The sequence below is a fragment of the Gracilinanus agilis genome, chromosome 3 (genome assembly GCF_016433145.1).
Source record: "Gracilinanus agilis isolate LMUSP501 chromosome 3, AgileGrace, whole genome shotgun sequence".
In the NCBI taxonomy this organism is placed as follows: Eukaryota; Metazoa; Chordata; class Mammalia; order Didelphimorphia; family Didelphidae; genus Gracilinanus; species Gracilinanus agilis.
Window position 1 is genome coordinate 193,701,728 of NC_058132.1, and position 19,633 is coordinate 193,721,360.

A 19,633-nucleotide genomic window follows, 5' to 3' on the forward strand; every position below is an offset into this window, starting at 1 on the left:
TTTTGGTGTCCATCTTTCATCGTTTACCCAACTCTTCACGTGTGGCTCCAAGAAAATGTAATGTGTACCGCTATCCCATCCTGTTACACCATCTTGGTAGATGGGTTAATAATCAGTAGGCCTCAAACCTGATAGTGGGTTAGGGGAGATATCTACTCTTAGCATGTGCCAACTTCCCCAGGTGGAATAGGTGTATGAGCACAATTTGTTCCAACAGTCATGAAGACAATTGAAGCAGGTTCTGTGAAACACTTTGAGCTTGGTCAGATATGGAAGGCCCAAGGTCATTCACTGCATCCCCAGCCATTGCCAATCAGCCTGACTTTTGTTTTGCCCCTGGACTTAGATGACTGCAAGAGAAAATGAGTCTGATGACTTTGTGCAACTTTGCCCTAGTTAAATCCAATTCATGAGCAAGTCAAGCTATCACCCTGCGATATCATTGGTCATCTTCGAAAATGAATTACAAAAAACATTGTGTACCTAATCTAATCCACTGGTCCAGCATTCTATTTCTTAGCCAGTAACAGATTGTTTTAATGATTACTGCTTTGTAATACAGTTTAAGATCTTGTCTTGCTAGGCTACCTTCTTTCACATTTTCTTCATTGATTCCTTTGCTATTCTTTGTTGTTTTTTCTAGCTCTAATTTTTTTGGTAGTTGGGTCAGTACCACACTAAATTGATAAATTAATTTTGGTAGAATTGTCTTTTTTGTTATATTGACTCGGCCTACCAATGAGCAATTAATATTTTTCCAGTTGTTTAGATCTGACTTTATTTGTTGCAGTTCTAGGATGGAAGAAGTCATGGTCATTATTAGATATGATGTGAATTTCATAGTTTTATTGGAGTAGATCTGTAGAAGTTTGTAGCCTGCCTCTGATTCAGGTTCCCTTTTGTCAGGAAATATGAAGCATGTGCTTTCATGTATGTACTTTCTCAAATCTATGATGATAGGTATCTGTATTTGATTCAAACCAGTTCCCACATAAAAAAATACACAAACATGGATACTTGAATTCATTTAGAGACATGAATTGACTGGTTATTTGATTCCCTATGATTGTCTGATGATCTGTCTTATTTTTCCAGAGTGTAAAAAAAACCTGTTAGTGTGCCATTAGGCATATTCAAAACATGATTATTAGGCACTTACATTACATTTTGGTATGCTCATACCCTTGACATGGGATAGTGTAACTTGAGACAATTTGGGAGTAATTTCAATTCAGAACTATAATCAATATCTGTAGTGTCCTCTCATATTGAAACTAAACAATAGCTCTATTCCTTATCTTCATAAAACCAAATACTTAATTTTATTCATCCTATAGGATTCGTTGGATATTTTCTATTAAGATTAATCTGTCAGAAGTAGTTTCTGATAATATGAAGGGAATTCTCTTCATTTAACATCTTCATGCTTTGCCTCATGTGAAATAGTGGAAACTTTTGTGTCACCTTATTTTTTTTTTTATTAAAGGTTTTGAAGTTCAAGAGGAAGGATACCTGGCAAAAATTCTTATCCCTGAAGGCACGAGAGATGTTCCTCTAGGAACTCCACTATGTATCATTGTAGAAAAAGAAGCAGATATTCCTGCATTTGCTGATTATAGGCAGACTGGAGTAACTGATATAAAACCCCAAGCACCACCACCCACCTCACCCCCGGTAGGTATGACTGGAATTGAGGGAATGGGCGAGAGTAATATTCTTTGATGTCTTAAGGGTATTCACCTAGTGGTGAATAGTTTGACCCTTATAGCTATGTTTCCTATTGTCTTGGAATTTGCTGCTGAAACCAAAGCAAACAGAAATGCCCTTAATGGTGTGACATGTCTTCCTGCTTTAAATGTAGGATTTCATACTTTTTTTCCCTTTCCTTTTTTTTTTTTTTTTTAACCCTTACCTTCCTTCTTAGAGTCAATACTGTGTATTGGCTCCAAAGCAGAAGAGTGGTAAGGGCTAGGCAATGGGGGTCAAGTGACTTGCCCAGGGTCACACAGCTGGGAAGTGTCTGAGGCTGGATTTGAACCTAGGACCTCCCGTCTCTAGGCCTGGTTCTCAATCCACTGAGCTACCCAGCTGCCCCCATGGATTTCATACTTTTGAAAGGTAAGGTTTAATTTCCCACTCTATTGGGATCATAGAATCAATTAGATCAGTGATTCCCAAAGGGGGCGCTATTGCCCCCTGGTAGGTGCTGCAGCCGTCCAGGAGGGCGGTGATGGCCACACTTTTTGTATTACATTCTATTCTGAGTTCAATAAATAGTTTCATAATTTCCAGGGCGCCAAGTAATATTATTTCTGGAAAGGGGGCGGTAGGCCAAAAAAGTTTGGGATCCACTGAATTAGATGAACTTTAGAGGTTACTAATCTAATTTCCAGGATAAATCATCTCTATAGTGTCTTTGAGAAGAGGTACCGAGTTTGTTTTTTTAACCCATACCTTCTCAGTATCAATTTTAAGACATAAGAATTGGCAAGGCCTAAGCCTGTGTTGGTGAACCTATGGCACGAGTGCTGGATGGGGTTACTCCCTCCCCCTCTCCACCATGCCTGAGGACATTTCCCACATCACCCACCCTTCTGCTCGTAGTCCAATGGGAGAGCTTCCTCTCCTCCTTTCCCCCCCCCCCCCCCATCTGGAGTCACATGTGGCATGAGGATGCAGTTTGGGCACTCAGTCTCTAAAAGGTTCACCAGTTGCCTGGGCAATTAGGGTTAAGTAACTTGTCCAGGATCACATAGAAATGTCTTGAAGCTAGATTTAAACCCAAGTTCTCCTGACTCCAGGCCTGGTGCTTTATCTAGTACTGTGCTGAGCTCCTGAGCTGCTTCTGGAAAACTTCTGGAGATGAAGTACACACCATGTCAGGAAAGAGCCCATTTTTGGACAGCTGTTCTTTCATATTCAACAAAAATCTGTTTTCTTGTAACTTCCATCCATTGGTCATAGTTCTTTTTTCTGAAGTCACAGTAAATAACTTTTATTTTTCAGTAAATAACTGAAAAATTATCCCAAGATTAAGTTTGGTATGTTTAATAAATGTTTAGTATATCTTTTAAGCCAGCCTGTCTTTATTCTTATGTTACTCTGCTAGCCTCTACAAATTATAAATCAGCAGTAATTTGTACCAGCTAGGTTTTAGCTCAGGCTCTTTTCTGAAAACATTAAACACAGAGAGACTCTTCAGCTAGTCATAGAAAATATGCCTTTCCCTCTTTTTCTTTTTTTTTTTTTTTAAGTATTTAGGAACTTTTAAGAATTACCTTTAAGTCAGGCCATTGAAGTTCCAATAACTGTCTCTCACCAATAGTCTTCTTTGTACTTGTGCTTAATACTTATATTTCATAGCTGGGTATGACCAGAAAAATGTCTTTTAAAAAATCCAACCTAAAAATATAATTGTAATACACTGAAATTCTTGCCATTAGCGTGGCCTAATACAATGGAGATGTCTTTGCTTTGTTTTACAGTCATTTTAGAGTTTCATAGGATCATAAAATTAGGTCATCAAATTTTACCTCTTCATTTTTTAGATGAAGAAATAGACTCAGAGAGGTTAAGTGACTTGACCATGGTCACATAAATAGCAATGGAGGATTTGCACTTGGTCTCATTGACTCCAAGGCTGAGGTCTTATCCATGATTTCATTTTGCTTTTCATGCTTACAAGATACCATTTCAAATGTAACATATTCCTGTGGTATGGATTCCATTAATAGCATTATAGTTGAGGAATCTGCACTCTAGAATCATTCTAGAATGTAGTTGAGCCTAAAGTAACATTCTTTTATGTCACCTAAGATAATTTAAAAAATAATCTCATTTATTTACCAGCCACATTTTATTTCAGAGAAAGCTTCAGCTCTTGTAATTGTAGAGGTGGAGAGTGATGTGATACTTGCTATTTGGTATACAAGGATGTTGTGAGGAGTAAGCAAATATGTGAACGCTCGTAGAAAATTACTTAGGATTACTTAATTAGGAAATTACTTCATTACCCAAAGTAAAAATGATGTAATTAAAATAGCCATTGACTTAGAAGAAAAGATCTGCTCTTGATCCCGGAGATTGATCTTACCAGTGGGACTCTAATTATCACTCCTTACCTTTGTAAGATGGCTGCTGTTCCTCCTACTCCCCCACCTACACCCCTTGCACCTTCAGCCACCCATCCAGCTATACCTACTGGTGCAAAAGGAAGAGTATTTGCGAGTCCTCTTGCAAAGAAACTGGCAGCAGAGAAAGGGATTGACCTTAAACAAGTGAGAGGTAAGTCTGTTTCTCTGAAAACTGGTTTTACTAAATGTTTAATTTTACTTTTTTCTCTTGTTTTTATATCACCTTCATTTTTTATTAACATTTATTTTTTAGAAAAGTTAACATGGTTACATGATTCATGCTCTTACTTTCCCCTTCACCCTCTCCCCTCCCCCCCCATAGCTGGTGCGCATTTCCACTGGTTTTAACATGTATAATTGATCAAGACCTATTTCCAAATTGTTGATAGTTGCATCAACAATTGCGTGGTAGTTTCGAGTCTACATCCCCAATCATGTCTGCCTCAACCCATGTGTTCAAGCAGTTGCTTTTCTTCTGTGTTTCCACTCCTGCAGTTCTTCCTCTGAATGTGGGTAGCGCTCTTTTCCATAAATCCCTCATAATTGTCCCGGATCATTGCATTGTTGCCTTCATTTCTTAATATGATCCTCCCCCACTTTTTGGTAATTGATAGCTTTCCTTTATAACAAAGAATAAAATAGAGAAAAACCAGTTCAGCAAAACTAATCCACCACATCAAAGTCAGCAGCAGATGTATTCTCTTTCAGTGGTCTTCCATTCTTACTCTCTTTCCTCCTTCTTCTGTTCTCACACAGAAGGAGAGTCAAATTCTCATATCCCTCTTCTGGGTCAAACTTGGTTATTAATATTATGTAGTATTCAGTTTTGAGGGGGGTTTTGCTTCCATTTAAATTGTCATATTCATTTTGTATATAGGTCTCTTGATTCTGTTTATGTCCATTTGCATTAGTTCTCTTTTTTTTTTCCCTTCCTGTATTCTTGATATTCATTATTTCTTATTCCACAATGATATTGTCACATTGATATACCACACTTTACCCATTTCCTAATCAATGGGTATCAATTTTGTTTCCAGTTTTGGTTGCATATAAAGCCACTTAGCTGCCCCCCTAAAAGAAATTTTAAAGGGACATTTTGTGTTCATTTATCTCCCGAGTATGTTTTTGCAGTCATAATAGCTAACATTCTATGTTACTTAAAATGTGCCAAGCACTATCTTAAGCACTTTAAAATTATCTCATTTGATCTTCACAACATTACTGGGAGGCAGATGTTCTTATCCTCATTTTAAGGATGAGAAAACCGAGGTAGATAGGACTTGTCCAAAGTCACAAGGCTAGTAGGTGTCTGAGGCCAGATTTGAATTTCCTGATTCTAGGCTCCATATACTGTGCTATCTAAGCTGTTCCTATATAGTAAAGGGGAGCCAGACTATTTTAAAGTTCTGCCTTTGTCTAGAAACAAGAAGAAATCTTTTTCAATGCTAGCTTGATTGGTATAGCAATAATAGTTACACTAGAATGTCTTGATATATGTTGTGTCTTTCAGGAACTGGGCCAGATGGTAGAATCACCAAGAAAGATATTGAGTCTTTTGTGCCTTCAAAGGCTGTTCCTGTGAGTTGAAGTTGGTCCCTCTTGCATATTGCTCTCTGTGAGGGCAATCTTTTGCAACAATATTTTCTTCTAATTATTTGGTTTGCATGTTGAATATTATATACAATACTTTTTCTTTGTGAATTTGATAACAGAAATACAAGATTTTCTCTGTTTCTATTTAAACTGAGCAGTGTACAGGTATTAGTGTTCTGCCATTGATGTAAAAAGATGTCTTACTGACATCAGAAATATTTTGATATTTTAAAGTATAAGCAATGGATTTTCACCAATATCTTCACGTGATTTTATCTAATTCCAGTTGTTAACAGGATAATTAGTCCTGGCTATTGGTTTAAATCTAGGACCATATTACAGAGCAGATCTTAACTTGCTCACATTGGCATCTCAGACCTTGCCTTCATTAGGCCATTTTGGTTAGAGAATCATGTTTATAAGCCACTTAACAAGACTGCATTTAAGTTATTACAGTTGATACTTTATTTTAAAATACTCATAGTGATCCTTCTAATAACTGTATTTTTTAATCCTTTGATTTTATCAATGTAGGAAGCTATTTGCATATCAACAACTGTTCTTCGTTTTGCAATTTTAGAGAATTATCTTCTTCGAAGTTATACAGCTTGTCTGTTGTCATAGCCAGTTTGTGTCAGAAGCAGGATTTTAACTCAGATCTACCTGACTTCCAAGCCCAGTTCACTTACCATACATACTATTTTTCAAACTCTGGAAAGGGGCGATAATATTTTTTCTTCTATTTAAATAGAATGTTCTTATTTTAAAGGGTTATTCACTTTTGTAAAAATATCGGGGGGGGGATTGTTCTAGTCTAAAAACTTCTCATTGGTATAATCCTATGACTTAGGGAAAACATATCTTTTCCTTTGAAGAAATTGAATTTTTGTTCCAGTATCTCTAAACGGGCCATTTGACAATATTGAGCTGTCCGTTAAGAATCTTAGACTTAAGTTTTTCTAAGATTGGTTCCAGTTTTTAAGTGTTCTTTGTTCTCTACAGGTTCCTCCTCCAACAGTGGCTATGCCCGCACCAGCTCCAGGAGTGGCAGCAGTTCCTACTGGCATTTTTACAGATATCCCAATCAGCAATATTCGTAGAGTAAGTGTGCTGCTATAAATGTAGAACCAGCTGTTGGGTTCATTTTTAAGCTGTTAAGTGTAAAATGGTGACAAAGTGATTCTTTAGTTAGGAGCAAAGATGGCTGAGATGTTGAGGCACTTAAGATTAATCAGTAACTTTGATCTACTTTATTCTATAGAACAGAAAGCTTCTTAGATAAATTGCAAATTCCTATTCCTTAACTCTGTTGACATGTTTCATTGTTAATTGGTTTCCCAGTTAGTTTATTGGGGAAGGGGAGAGATAGTGAAATATTTGCTTTAAGTTATCATTTACAAGTATGCTCAAATGACATTTTTTTTGTTTTTAGGTTATTGCCCAGCGTTTAATGCAGTCCAAGCAAACAATACCTCATTATTACCTTTCCATAGATGTAAACATGGGAGAAGTTTTAGAAGTACGGAAAGAACTCAACACAGTAAGATGTTTGGAAATTCTTTTTTTCCCTATATGCTTTGTCTTTATACTAGATCTGTTCAGTAGTAGGTATTATGAACATCCCTTGATTGGCTAATTGACTGTATCTTAACAAGATCACCTCAAAAATTTGTGTTTTTGTTCTTGATTAAACTGCCATGAGGACTGTCCATAATGAGATCAATTTTTTTTGTCTTAATAGACATTTTGATTTTGGGTTATCTCAGGTTTTATGTTTACATCCTCCTAATAGGTGCTCAGCCTTGTGGAAGAAATAGACAACATAATCCCTGCCTTCCTGAAGCTTACAATAGGAAAGGATATGCATCTATAATGTAACAAAACTGTACAAAACATGAAGTTCAATGCTAAATGTTGTACACAAAGAGTTTAAGGAATCTTTGGGAACAGTTGGGAAAAAGTTGGTTCTTGAAGGATGTATAGAATTTGGAGGGTGTTTTATAATAACATTAGAAAAGCAAGTGTAATTAAGTTAGGATCATTGAGCTGAAATTTTTCCTGAAAGAAAGTGATCTAGAACCTTGAATTCATGTTTTCATAGTTGAAGATCCAAAAAGAATGTTAAATGAATTTCAATTTTTCATTAACTAGATCCATTAGCCTTATATTAAATGGGAGAATTTTCTTATGCCAAGTTTTTTCTTTAAAAATTTTAACCCTTAGGGGGCAGCTGGATTGAGAACCAGGCCCACAGATGGGAGGTCCTGGGTTCAAATCTGGCCTCAGACATTTCCTTGCTGTGTGACCCTGGGCAAATCACTTAACCTCCATTGCCTAGCCTTTATCATTTTTCTGCCTTAGGACCATTACATAGTATTGATTCTAATATGGAAGGTAAGGGTTTAAAAGACAAATGAACATTTTAAGGCATCTCGGTGGCTCAGTGGATAAGAGCCAGACCTAGAGATTGGGAGGTCCTGGACTCAAAACTGGCTTCAAACATGTCTTAGCTGTGTGATCCTGGGCAAGTCACTTATCCCCAGTTGTCTAGTCCTTACTGCTCTTCTGCCTTGGAACTGATACTTAGTTTTCATTCTAAGACAGAAATTAAACATTTTACTAAAGTAGCATTTAATGCCTGTATATCTAACTCATCTTGCTTTCTGCTAAAAATTTAAATGAACATTTCTACCAGCCATGTATTTAGATAAGATCTTGCATCATGTAATGCCTTTCCTTTTAAGATTGTGCAGTTTGAGGCCTTTTGGAATAAAGCTTTGGCAACAGGTTGTCTCTTTTCTTTATAGATACTGGCAGGAGGCAGTAAAATTTCTGTCAATGACTTTATCATTAAAGCTTCAGCTATGGCGTGTTTGAAAGTACCTGAAGCAAATTCTTCTTGGATGGATACAGTTATAAGGCAGTAAGTATATCTTTATTGAGGTAAACTATTAATCACTAAGTATCAAGGTAATATGCCCATCATTGTGTTAGTTGAAGTAGGACTGGGGTGGTGATGGCAAACTTTATGACATGCATGCCAGCACTGACACTTGTAGCCATTTTTGATGACACATGACTGCATGCAGCTGCATACAGAGAAGTCTCGGGCCACATGCCAAGGATGAAACATTTGCTGTAGTGTAGTATAGACATTCTGTGCCTTATAGATGACAATTCTACCTATGTTAATTTACCTGTTTTGGTTTATTAAATACATTACATATTGCAATTATACATTTTTGTTATTTAAACTATAAATATCACAGAATTATGGTTTTTTTCTCAAAGTGACATATCACCCACTTTATGCTCGGTTTTTTGGCGAATTTTGACACACCAAGCTCAAAAGCTTGCCCATCACTGGACTAGGAAAAAAATAGAAATAGAAGAAAAGCTTTCTTCCTTGAATGAATATCTAGTCATGAAAATAATTTATACTTATGAAAGAATTAAAAACAATACAAAGATAGTATTTGGTTTAATGTTAAATTTTGTTAGATATTCTTAATGTTCAAAAAAGTATTATATATTTGCTTTCATAATATTCAACTGGTGTATAGAGCACTGGGCCTGAAGTAAGGAAGACTTGAGTACAGTCTGACCTTAAACTGTTTACTATGTGACTATGGACAAGTCATTTAACCTCCTAAGTTTCCTGACCTGTAAAATGGGGATAATATTAGTGCCTACCTCCCAGGGTTGTTAAGAGGATCAAATGAAATAATATTTGTAAAAAGTGCTTACCTGGCTCATAGTAGGTATTATATAAATACTTATTTCCTTCCCAATCCTCCCCATGCCCTGATCATAGAGTCAGAAAACTTGGATTTGAGGCACAGCTACATTTTTTCGTCTATCTATCTATCTATCTATCTATCTATCTATCTATCTATCTATCTATCTATCTATCATCTGTTTGTTCATTCATTTATTTATTTTAAAACCTTACCTTCTGTCTTAGAGTCAATACTGTGTATTGGTTCCAAGGCAGAAGAGCAGTAAGGGTTAGGCAATGGGGGTCAAGTGACTTGCCCAGGGTCACACAGCTGGGGAGTGTCTGAGGCCAGATTTGAACCTAGGACCTCCCGTCTCTAGGTCTGGCTCTCAATCTACTGAGCTACCCAGCTGCCCCTCTACATATATTTTAATAATTGCATTAGGTTGGGCAAGTCACTTTGATATTAGCCCTGTTCTAAGAAGCACCAATGTAGTACAAATAAGGACCCCATAATGAAGCTTTTTTTTTTTGTCTTTACTTGCCTGTCTTATACTTGCTAGGTGCCTGAGCCCTAGGACAGAGGCCAAATATCTTGTTTGTTTGACACATAGGCCCTGAATGACTAACTGAAGATACTTCACACATGTTTGATACCACTACCAAAGAGAAAAAACCATAATGGAATCTATGGAGTCTATTTTTACTTTTAGCCAGTATGACTAAGCTGGAGAATCACTAGGTTAGTAGTCTTAGGAAGTGTGCTATTATGAAAAGTTGGTTCAGATCTTGATTTGGACATTTACTACTTGTGTGACCTTGAGCATGTAATTTAACCACTCTGAGCCATAGTTTCCTCTTTTAAAACTGGGGATGAGATATGCATTACCTACCTCACCAGTTCCTTCTGTGGAAAATTTAGATGACTCCTGGGAAGCTAAAGCAATCTACAAACCAGCTTGATGTCCCACAAACTCTTCTGAACCAAGGTTTTGGGTTAACTAGGAGTCAGAGATTGAGCTACAGATAGATAATTTTTGTACATGGTAGCTGCAGCTAAAAGTAGGATGTGCCTTTGTAGAAAGTACTGTTAATCTCATCTTGATCTTTTCATCCAAACCTGCACAGACATAGACAGTAGTCATTCATTGTTAATAGCAAAGGTTAGCAACATATATATTATACATATACACATGTATTTGTATAATATTTCTTTTTCTAATTGTTATTTTTTTTTTGTGTCATGAACCTCTTTGACAGTTTGGTGAAGCCTGCTGTTCTCAGAATAATATTTCTATGTAAAACATAGGAATTACAAAAGAATCCAATTATTTTGAAGTATATTTTTTAGATGTTAATTTTTTAAAAACAAAGTCACAGACCAAATCCAAAGTCCATATTACTTAGCCTGACATTTTGAGGTCTTCTATAGTCTGGCCCCAATAGATAGAATATCCCATCATGAAACCCCTTTTCCATCTACCAAATTGATTTTATTCTATATTATGTGTTTTTCCAGATTTGTCCCATTTCCCCCTTCCAAACCTGAGAGTATTCATCCTCTGTGATAATCCTAGCTGGGACTAGAAATCTAGCCTGTGATAAGCTCTAGCTTAGATAACACTGCTTCTTCACAGAGTGACAGAATTTGAAGACTGGAAGAGATCTTGTTGGCCATTTGGTCTAATCCATACATAAAAGGAATCCTTCACTATAAAGTACTCAAAAATTGAGGCTTTGCTTGAAGGAAAGAGAATCCACCATCTCTCAAGGGCACCCATTCCCAATACTTTTAGACTTTCTATGTGATCCCTTTTCCCAATCACTTCAGTTAAAAGTGATCTCTCCTGTGAATTCCCATCATTTGAGTTATAAATCACTTTGCATAAAAATGCAATATAAATGTCAGCTATAATTAATACTACTTTAAGAAAAAATTTTAAACCCGTACACCTTCCGCCTTAGAATCCATACTGTGTATTGGTTCCAAGACAGGAGAGTTGTAAGGGCTAGGCAATGGGGGTTAAGTGACTTGCCCAGGGTCATACAGCTAGGAAGTGTCTGAGGCTTAATACTATTTCTTAAATCTTTTTTTTAATTTCCTTTGCTTGAAAGTAAAAATAATTTCCAATTATTCCAATCATATTTCCTTTCCAGAAATCATGTTGTTGATATTAGTGTTGCAGTCAGTACTCCTTCTGGACTCATTACACCTATTGTATTTAATGCACATATAAAAGGACTGGAATCCATTGCTAATGATGTAGTTTCTTTAGCAACCAAAGCTCGAGAGGGTAAACTTCAGCCACATGAATTTCAGGTAAGTAATTTATTTTATGTTGGCTTTAAAAATATTAAATCTTTTTTTGCTTTTGATCCTGTTACTTGCTAGGATCATGCTGAAGACATTCTGGATTTTGTGTTGTAGGAAATTAACCGTCATTTGCATTTGTGTACACAGGCAGTGTTCACAATATCTTATTTGTTAACCTAAGTAGAATTATTAAAAATTTAAATTTGAGATTAACTTAAGACTAAGTCTGGTCATCTTGCATTTTCTGAGGTTTTGAAAATTCCAGAGTGATTAACCTTTGTGCCATTATTATCTATTTATGCAGTAATAAGCATTAATATTTACATTATTTGAAGGAATAAATTAAAGGATTTTATTTTCAAATATTACACTGTCTTTTTTCTCCGTTAGGGTGGTACTTTTACCATCTCCAATTTAGGTATGTTTGGGATTAAGAATTTCTCTGCCATTATTAACCCACCTCAAGCATGTATTTTGGCAGTTGGTGCTTCAGAGAATAGACTGGTTCCAGCAGATAATGAAAAAGGGTAAGTGCTCAAGGGGAAAAATAGTTGTTAAAATATTAGATCATTTTTTATTCCACTTTTACAGTCCAGATGTTGATGTATTTATCAAAACTAGTTGAGTAAAATTAGAAAAAAATTTATATAGCAGAACTAGATAAGTAAAATTAGAAGTATAGAATTCAGCTGTTTGGGGGCTTGGAGGGGGGACTGTCTTCATCTTGTTCAGATGTAATAAGCTATAAATTCCCTATTGAAAATTTTATTTTTGGAAAGGTGGAGCCAAAATGGTGGAGAAGGTATACAGACTTATCTGATCTCTGTGAAATTGCCCTCCAAAAAACTGATATAACATCACAAAATGCATTCTGGAGTAGCATAACTCACAAAAAGGCTGAAATATTTTTTCAGCCCAAAACAACTTAGAAGGCCAGCACAAAAGTTCTATTGCAGGGCAGCTAGGTGGCTCAGTGGATTGAGACCCAGAGGCCTAGTGATGGGAGGTCCTGGGTTCAATTCTGGCTTCAGACACTTACGAGCTATATGACCCTGGGCAAGTCACTTAGCTCCAACTGCCTAGCCCTTACCACTCTTCTGCCTTGGAACCAATACTTAGTATTGATTTCAAGACAGAAGGTAAGAGTTTTTAAAAAAAAAAAAAAACCTATTGCACTGAGGTGGAAGTAGAGTATGCCAAAGCAGGTCTTGCTATAGTGGCTTCTAGTGATCTTATCCACAGATTGGGGATGGGGGTGGGTTTGCACAATTCAGAAGATAATAGGGTTCCCTTTTCTACTCTTGCCACATTGCATATAAGCAGATCCTGGTCAAAGTCCTGGGTTGAATTCACAGGATAAAGAAGAGCACTAGCATACACTAGTGCTTAAGGCCATAGGGGAAAAGGGGACTCTCGTCACAGTTCCAAGTTGGAAAAGAGTGTTTGTGATTACTTAAGTAGATCAGAACACAGTCCAGGAGAGTATTAAACCCACCTCTCCTTATATCATAACCACCTTGGAAGATAACAGATAGCTACCTCTGAAGGCAGCTACACAAAGAACCTGAAACTTAGAAGAGTGCTCCCCTCACCACAGTTAAAGAGCCAAACTTTAACAGTTTTTTAAGTTAAAAGATAAAGACTAGAAAATGAGCAAACAACAAAAAAAAGAAAAAAGCTTAGAAAGTTATTTTGGTGACAGAAAAGACCAAAAGACAACAAAGTCAATACTTTTGAATTCAAAGCCTCCAAGAAAAATAAGAATTGCTTTCAAGTCCCCCAAAAATTAGTAGCTCAAAAAAGATTTTAAAACTCAAGAGAGGTTGAAGAAAAAATGGATAAAGAAATGAAAACAATATAGGAAAATCATGAAAAAAAGAGTCAATAGCTTGGTAAAGGAAGCACAAAAAATACTTTAGAAATTAATATCCTAAAAATCTGAGTAGCCATTTGGTAAAAGAGACGCAAAAATCTACAAATAAGTAGAATTGGCTAAATGGAAAAAGAGGTACAAAAATTCACGGAGGAAAAGAACGCTTTAGAAAGTAAAATTAGCCAAATGGAAAAGGAAGTATAAAAGCTCATGCCTTAAAAATTAGAGTTTGACAAGTGGAAGCCAATGACTCCATGATATCAAGAAAAAAAAAAGTCCAACAAATGAAAAAATAGGGAAAAAAGTGAACTATCTCACTGGAAAAAGAACTGACCTGGAAAATAAATCCAGGAGAGGTACTCTAAGAATTTACTAGACTGTCTGAAAGCCATGCTCAAAAAATGAGCTTAGGCATCATCTTTCAAGAAATTTTTCAAGGAAGACTATATTATAAACTCAGAGGGCAAAATAGAAATGGAAAGAATCTGCCAATCAACTCCTGATGGAGATCCTAAAAGGCTAACTTCAGAAATATAGCCAAATTCTAGAACTCCCAGGTGAAGGAGAAAAAATACTGTCAACAGCCAAAAAGAAACAACAGGATAACACAAAATTTAGCATTGTAAAGGTGAAGGATCAGAGGGGTCTGGAATATGATATTCTGAGGGCAAAGGAGCTAGCACTTCAACCAAGAATCACCCATCAAGCTAAGCATAATCTTTTAGGGGAAAAACATGGGTATTCAATGAAATGGAGGACTTTTAAATATTCCTGATGAAAAGACCAGAGCTGAGTAGAAAATTTGATTCTGAAATAAAAGGCTCAAGCGAAACATAAAAAGGAAAGCAAGAAAGAAATCAAGACATTCAATAAGGTTAAACTGTTTCCATATCTACATAGAAAGATGATTCTTATAACTCCTAAGAGTTTATAATTGTTAGAGCAGTTAGAAAGAGTATACATAGAGGGCAAAGGTGTGAGTTGAATATGATGGGATATCTTTTTTTTAACCCTTACTTTCCAACTTGGAATCAAGATTGTGTATTGGTTCCAAGGCAGAAGAGTAGTAAGGATTAGGCCATGGCAATTAAATGACTTGCCCAGAGTCACACATCTGGATAGTTTGAGGTCGTATTTGAACACAGGACCTCAAGTCTCTAGAACTGGCTCTTAATCCACTGAGCCACCTCACTGCATCCTAATAGGATGATATCTTGAAAAATAAAATTAAGGCATTAGAAAGAGGAATATATTGGGAGGAGGAGGAAGGGAAAAATAGAATAAAAGTAAATTATCTCACATAAAGTAAGCATGAAAGCACTTTGATGGTGCAGGATAAGATGGGGAAATGAATGCAGGAGCATGGGAACTTTACTCACCAGAATTGGTTCAATGAAGGAAGAACATACAAAATCAATTGGTTATAGGAATCTCTCCTACTCTACAGAAAGTAGGAGGGTAAGGGTAAGACAGATTTCTATATCCAGTTGGTTGATAGAAAAGAGGAAAAATTGGGGGATTTGATCAGAAACTAAACAGGGGGAAATAAGATAGAAGGTAATACACAGTAATCATAATGGTGCAAAATTTTTTTTATTAAGTTTCTAATAAAGGCCTCATTTCTCAGATACATAGAGAAAAGAGACTTGTATAAGAATACAAGTCATTCCCCAATTTAGAAATGGTTAAAGGATGTGAATAGGCAGTTCGCAAAGTAATTAAAGCTTTCTGTAGTCATACAAAGAAATGCTCTAAATCACTATTAATGAGAAAAATGCAAAACTCTAAGGTACCATCCCACATCTATCAGATTAGCTACTATCACTGAAAAGGAAAATGACAAAACTTGGAGAGGATGAGAGAAAATTGAAACACTAATGCCCTGTTGGGAGAGTTGTGAATTGATTCACCCATTCTGGAGAGCAATTTGGGCCTATCCCTAAAGGGCTATAAAACAGTACATACCATTTGCCAGCAATACCATTACTAGATTTGTATCTCAAAGAGATAAAAAACAAAAAGGGGAAAGACTTGTAAGTATAAAAATATTTAAAGCAGCTTTTTAGGTGGAGGCAAAGAATTGGAAAATGAAGGGATACCCAATTGAGGAATGGCTGAGTAAGTTATACTATATGGTTGCAATGGAATACTATTGTGCTGTAAGAAATGATAAGCAGGAGGACCTCAGAAAAACTAGGAAAGACTTATATGAATTGAAGCAGAATGAAATAAGTAGAACCAGGAGAACTTTATACACAGTGACAGGAATACGGTACAATGAATAACTTAGCTATTCTTTTTATTTTAATTTTATTTTAAACCCTTAACTTCTGTGTATTGACTTATATAGGTGGAAGAGTGGTAAGGGTAGGCAATGGGGGTCAAGTGACTTGCCCAGGGTCACACAGCTGGGAAGTGTCTGAGGCTGGATTTGAACCTAGGACCTCCGTCTCTAGGCCTGGTTCTCAATCCACTGAGCTACCCAGCTGCCCCCAACTTAGCTATTCTTAACAAAACAATGATCCCAAAACAACCCCAAAGGACTCATGATAAAAAATGCCATCTGCTTTCAGAGAAAGAAGTCAGAAAAAAGCAAACTTTTTTCACTTACTATTTTTTTAGTTTCCTTCCACAAAAGTATTAATATGGGAAAATGTTTTGCATGATTATACATGTAAAGTCAGTGAGATTGCTTACCATTTCACTGGGGAAGAGGAGAGAATTTGATACTTAAAATTCTTTTTTAAATGTTGGAAAGTGCTTTTTCATGTAACTGAGAAAATAAAACTTAAGAAAAATTATTCATTCTTGATTGTCAAAGGACTACACTTAAGTTTTTCAAGCAATGGATTTACAGGGGGGGAGGGAGGGGGGGGGAGAGAGAAAGAGAGATGCCACAGTTAATAGGATTAATATTTGCTTGAGAGCAAGGTTTTTACTGAGATGGATACTTATGGTCTGAAAATCCAATGACTACTTTCAGAGTACTTAATTTGTTGTTTGTTTTTTTCTTAGATTTGATGTAGCCAGCATGATGTCTGTTACACTCAGCTGTGACCATCGGGTTGTGGATGGAGCAGTTGGAGCTCAGTGGCTTGCTGAGTTCAAAAAATACCTTGAAAAGCCTATCACTATGATATTATAACTACCTTAAGCAGTTTCTACACTATCCCAGTCATGTTGTTCATTCTAAGATATTTATGTCAGTTATTAAACAAGGTGGTTTATTTTTTAAGTTAGCCAATTATTTTTATTATCCATTTTGTACAGTTAAGTTATTTGTAATGGGCATTACTGAGTTGAATGAACTCTAAATGCCAATTACAACCAACCATTGTGCAAGCTTTTAATAATTAAAACATTCATCAAATTCTGTGTGCTCCCACTGAAGCGACAATGGCCTTTAATTAACCTTAGTAGTTAGCATTCCACTGGGAAATGCAGTAAAGTACCTTTTTTGTGTGAGGGAGGGGGGATGTTAAAATTCCAATTTCTTTGGAATTTAAGTTGGATTTAATTTTCACAGCTACATGATCCCTGTCAATGTGGAGGGAGTTAAAGCCTTATCAAAAAATAAAGTCATAAAATAGTATCTTCTTTTCTAATCTAAAAAATTGACCATCTACTCGACTGCTTCCTTTTACACTTTTCTATGAAATATGATGTATACAATTGTTTACCATCTTGTGATGAAGACAATATGAAATGTAAGCAGGCTTTTTTGCAGGACGCAAGTGAGAAATATTTAAGTAATTTAAAAATGAGTTAGAATTTCATCACTTGCAGTTGATATTTGCATTATTCATCAGACTGTTACAGCTGTAGGAGTAGAAACTTTATACTTCAAGAATAATTGGCGGTTATTTGTGAGTAAATCTCAAATGGATTCTGTATTCATGTGTCTTTGGAAAACTACACCAAATAATATTGTTAATGTACATGTGTAAAATGCTGGTCACTTTTGTTGGACATGTGCCAAAACCCATTCATTGTCATGTTCAATCTGAAAATATGAGGAGGAGAGATAGTAACGAGCCATTGGAAATCGGTTTTAAAAAGAGGACAAGAGAGAGTCATCTATTTGGTTACTGAGGCTATTAAGAAGAAAAAAATGTTAAATATGTAAAAAAAAAGTTATTCTGTACCCTTTTGTTTGTCTTATGTAAAATAAGAATACAGTGAAAGTTCTTTTTCTTTTGGTGGGCAAGTAATTATTTTATGAAATATTACTCCATTTTGCTCCATTTCATTATAGTTTGCTTTATTTCTTTGAGCACTGGGGTCATGTATGGAATAATCGAAGATATTATTAGTTCCAGGCTTTCTTTTGAATCATTGTATTTTAATAATTGTTTGGAATTGTTAATGACGATTTAAAATAAATTTGACCAGTTCTTTGTTGTGTGTGTAGTATATGGACCTAGCCCTAGGTACTCTGAGCCACAAGTTCACCATCTCATTTTTTAAACTTTTTTTAAGTGAGCAGATAGTTATATGGTGCACGTGTACAACTGACACTCCATTCTATCATAATTCGCCCTTATGTACAGTTATGAAAATTTGATCTTGGAAACTAATCTGATCTTGGTCAGAGGTGATTCTAGTTTGAACTGAAGTTATATAGGAGGAAATAATACAAGGGACCATTGTCAGAATGAGGCAGATTGGGTGCAAGTTTGTCAAATTTCTTTAAAGATATTTTATTCTCTGTTGCTATTGTTTAGACTCTGTACTTCCCTTGTAAAAGGAACAAAAACCCAGAAGGTTGCATATTAATAAAAATGACTTTAGTCTGAATTATGGTAATTGATCTGGAATGTTTGATAAAATCTATTTTCTTACCCCATACTTAAAAAAACAGAATTAGGAATAGTGTTCTTTATTTTAAATGAGTGTTAAAAATTAAAGTAAATTATTCATTTTTAACGTGTCTGGTTTAATTTTTTATATGTCAATATTTGGGCCTTACCTTTAATAAACATCTATGAAAGCTATTATGTAAGTTTTAATAGAGAACTCTTATCTAAAAATGAGTTAACAGAAATTGATCAAGTAGGAAATGTTAGTTTTATGTAATAGGAAGCTGCACTGCATGCTTAGGGAATTCTTTCTTTGAAAATATTAGATGGTGACACCTATTGGCAAAACAAGTATTTTTATTGCCGAGACATGGAAGAATGGGTAATATAATCGAGAACTGAGAGTCAAAAAACTGCTTAGTTTTCATGATAACAACATTACCCCGATAAGGCCATGAAACCTAAGCAGTTTTTGAAAAGACTCGGTTATCTGATGGTTTCTAAGAGACATGAGAAAATTGGTGTGCCTTACTAAATTTTGCTTTATTAGATAAATTTGCAGGAAAATATTTTTCTCTAAGTGGAGGAATAACTTTTTATTGCCTATCCTAAAATATTTTCCAACTCCAAGAAAATAGATATACAGGAGATTCACTTTGTTTTCATATAAAGTGTCTTGCTTGACATTAAAGTTTAAGATTCTACTCTTAGGATTGAATGAGATTTGAAAGCAATAAATAAATCCAGGGCATCTCTGCCTCATTAGGGAACAGGCAGTGTTTTGCAAGCAATCTTCTACAAGTCATATCTTTACTATCACAATTGACTGAAAGATGTAGAGGTACAAAACCCTGTTGTGCTTATTGTTTTTTTTAAGCCCTTACCTTCTGCCTTAGAATCAATACTGTGTATTGGTTCTAGGGCAGAAGATCATAAGGGTTAGGTAATGGGGGTTAAGTGACATGCCCAGGTCACATAGCTAGGAAGTGTCTTGAGGTCACATTTGAACCTAGGACCTCTTGTCTCTAGGACTGGCTCTCAATCCACTGAGCTACCTAAGCTGCCCCCTTGGTTTTTCTAAATAGTCAACAAACCTGATCTGAAAAAGCAAAATGCTACCTTAAATGTTCTTACCAACAAAGTACTTCCCTTGTACCTTACTTGCATCAGTATAATGCAAGGTCCTTTGAATTATGTGATAGT

General features: G+C 35.8%; 1 protein-coding gene across 4 annotated transcripts in view; it reads left to right on the forward strand.

Moving 5' to 3' along the window:
* The window catches only part of DLAT (dihydrolipoamide S-acetyltransferase), a 29,416-nt gene extending 11,388 nt beyond the window's left edge, over positions 1–18,028 (forward strand). For 2 of the 4 annotated variants that reach the window (XM_044669396.1, XM_044669398.1), the window contains 9 exons: positions 1,487–1,674; positions 4,131–4,284; positions 5,644–5,705; positions 6,729–6,827; positions 7,159–7,266; positions 8,534–8,649; positions 11,602–11,764; positions 12,149–12,285; positions 16,647–18,028. In XM_044669396.1, coding sequence (XP_044525331.1) covers positions 1,487–1,674; positions 4,131–4,284; positions 5,644–5,705; positions 6,729–6,827; positions 7,159–7,266; positions 8,534–8,649; positions 11,602–11,764; positions 12,149–12,285; positions 16,647–16,776 — 1,157 coding nt within the window. In that variant the 3' untranslated portion in view covers positions 16,777–18,028. Of the gene's footprint in view, positions 1–1,486; positions 1,675–4,130; positions 4,285–5,643; positions 5,712–6,728; positions 6,828–7,158; positions 7,274–8,351; positions 8,363–8,533; positions 8,650–11,601; positions 11,765–12,148; positions 12,286–16,646 lie in introns of all 4 variants that reach the window. The other 2 variants (XM_044669397.1, XM_044669395.1) reach the window with 2 other exon arrangements.
* The last annotated feature ends 1,605 nt before the right edge of the window (positions 18,029–19,633 follow it).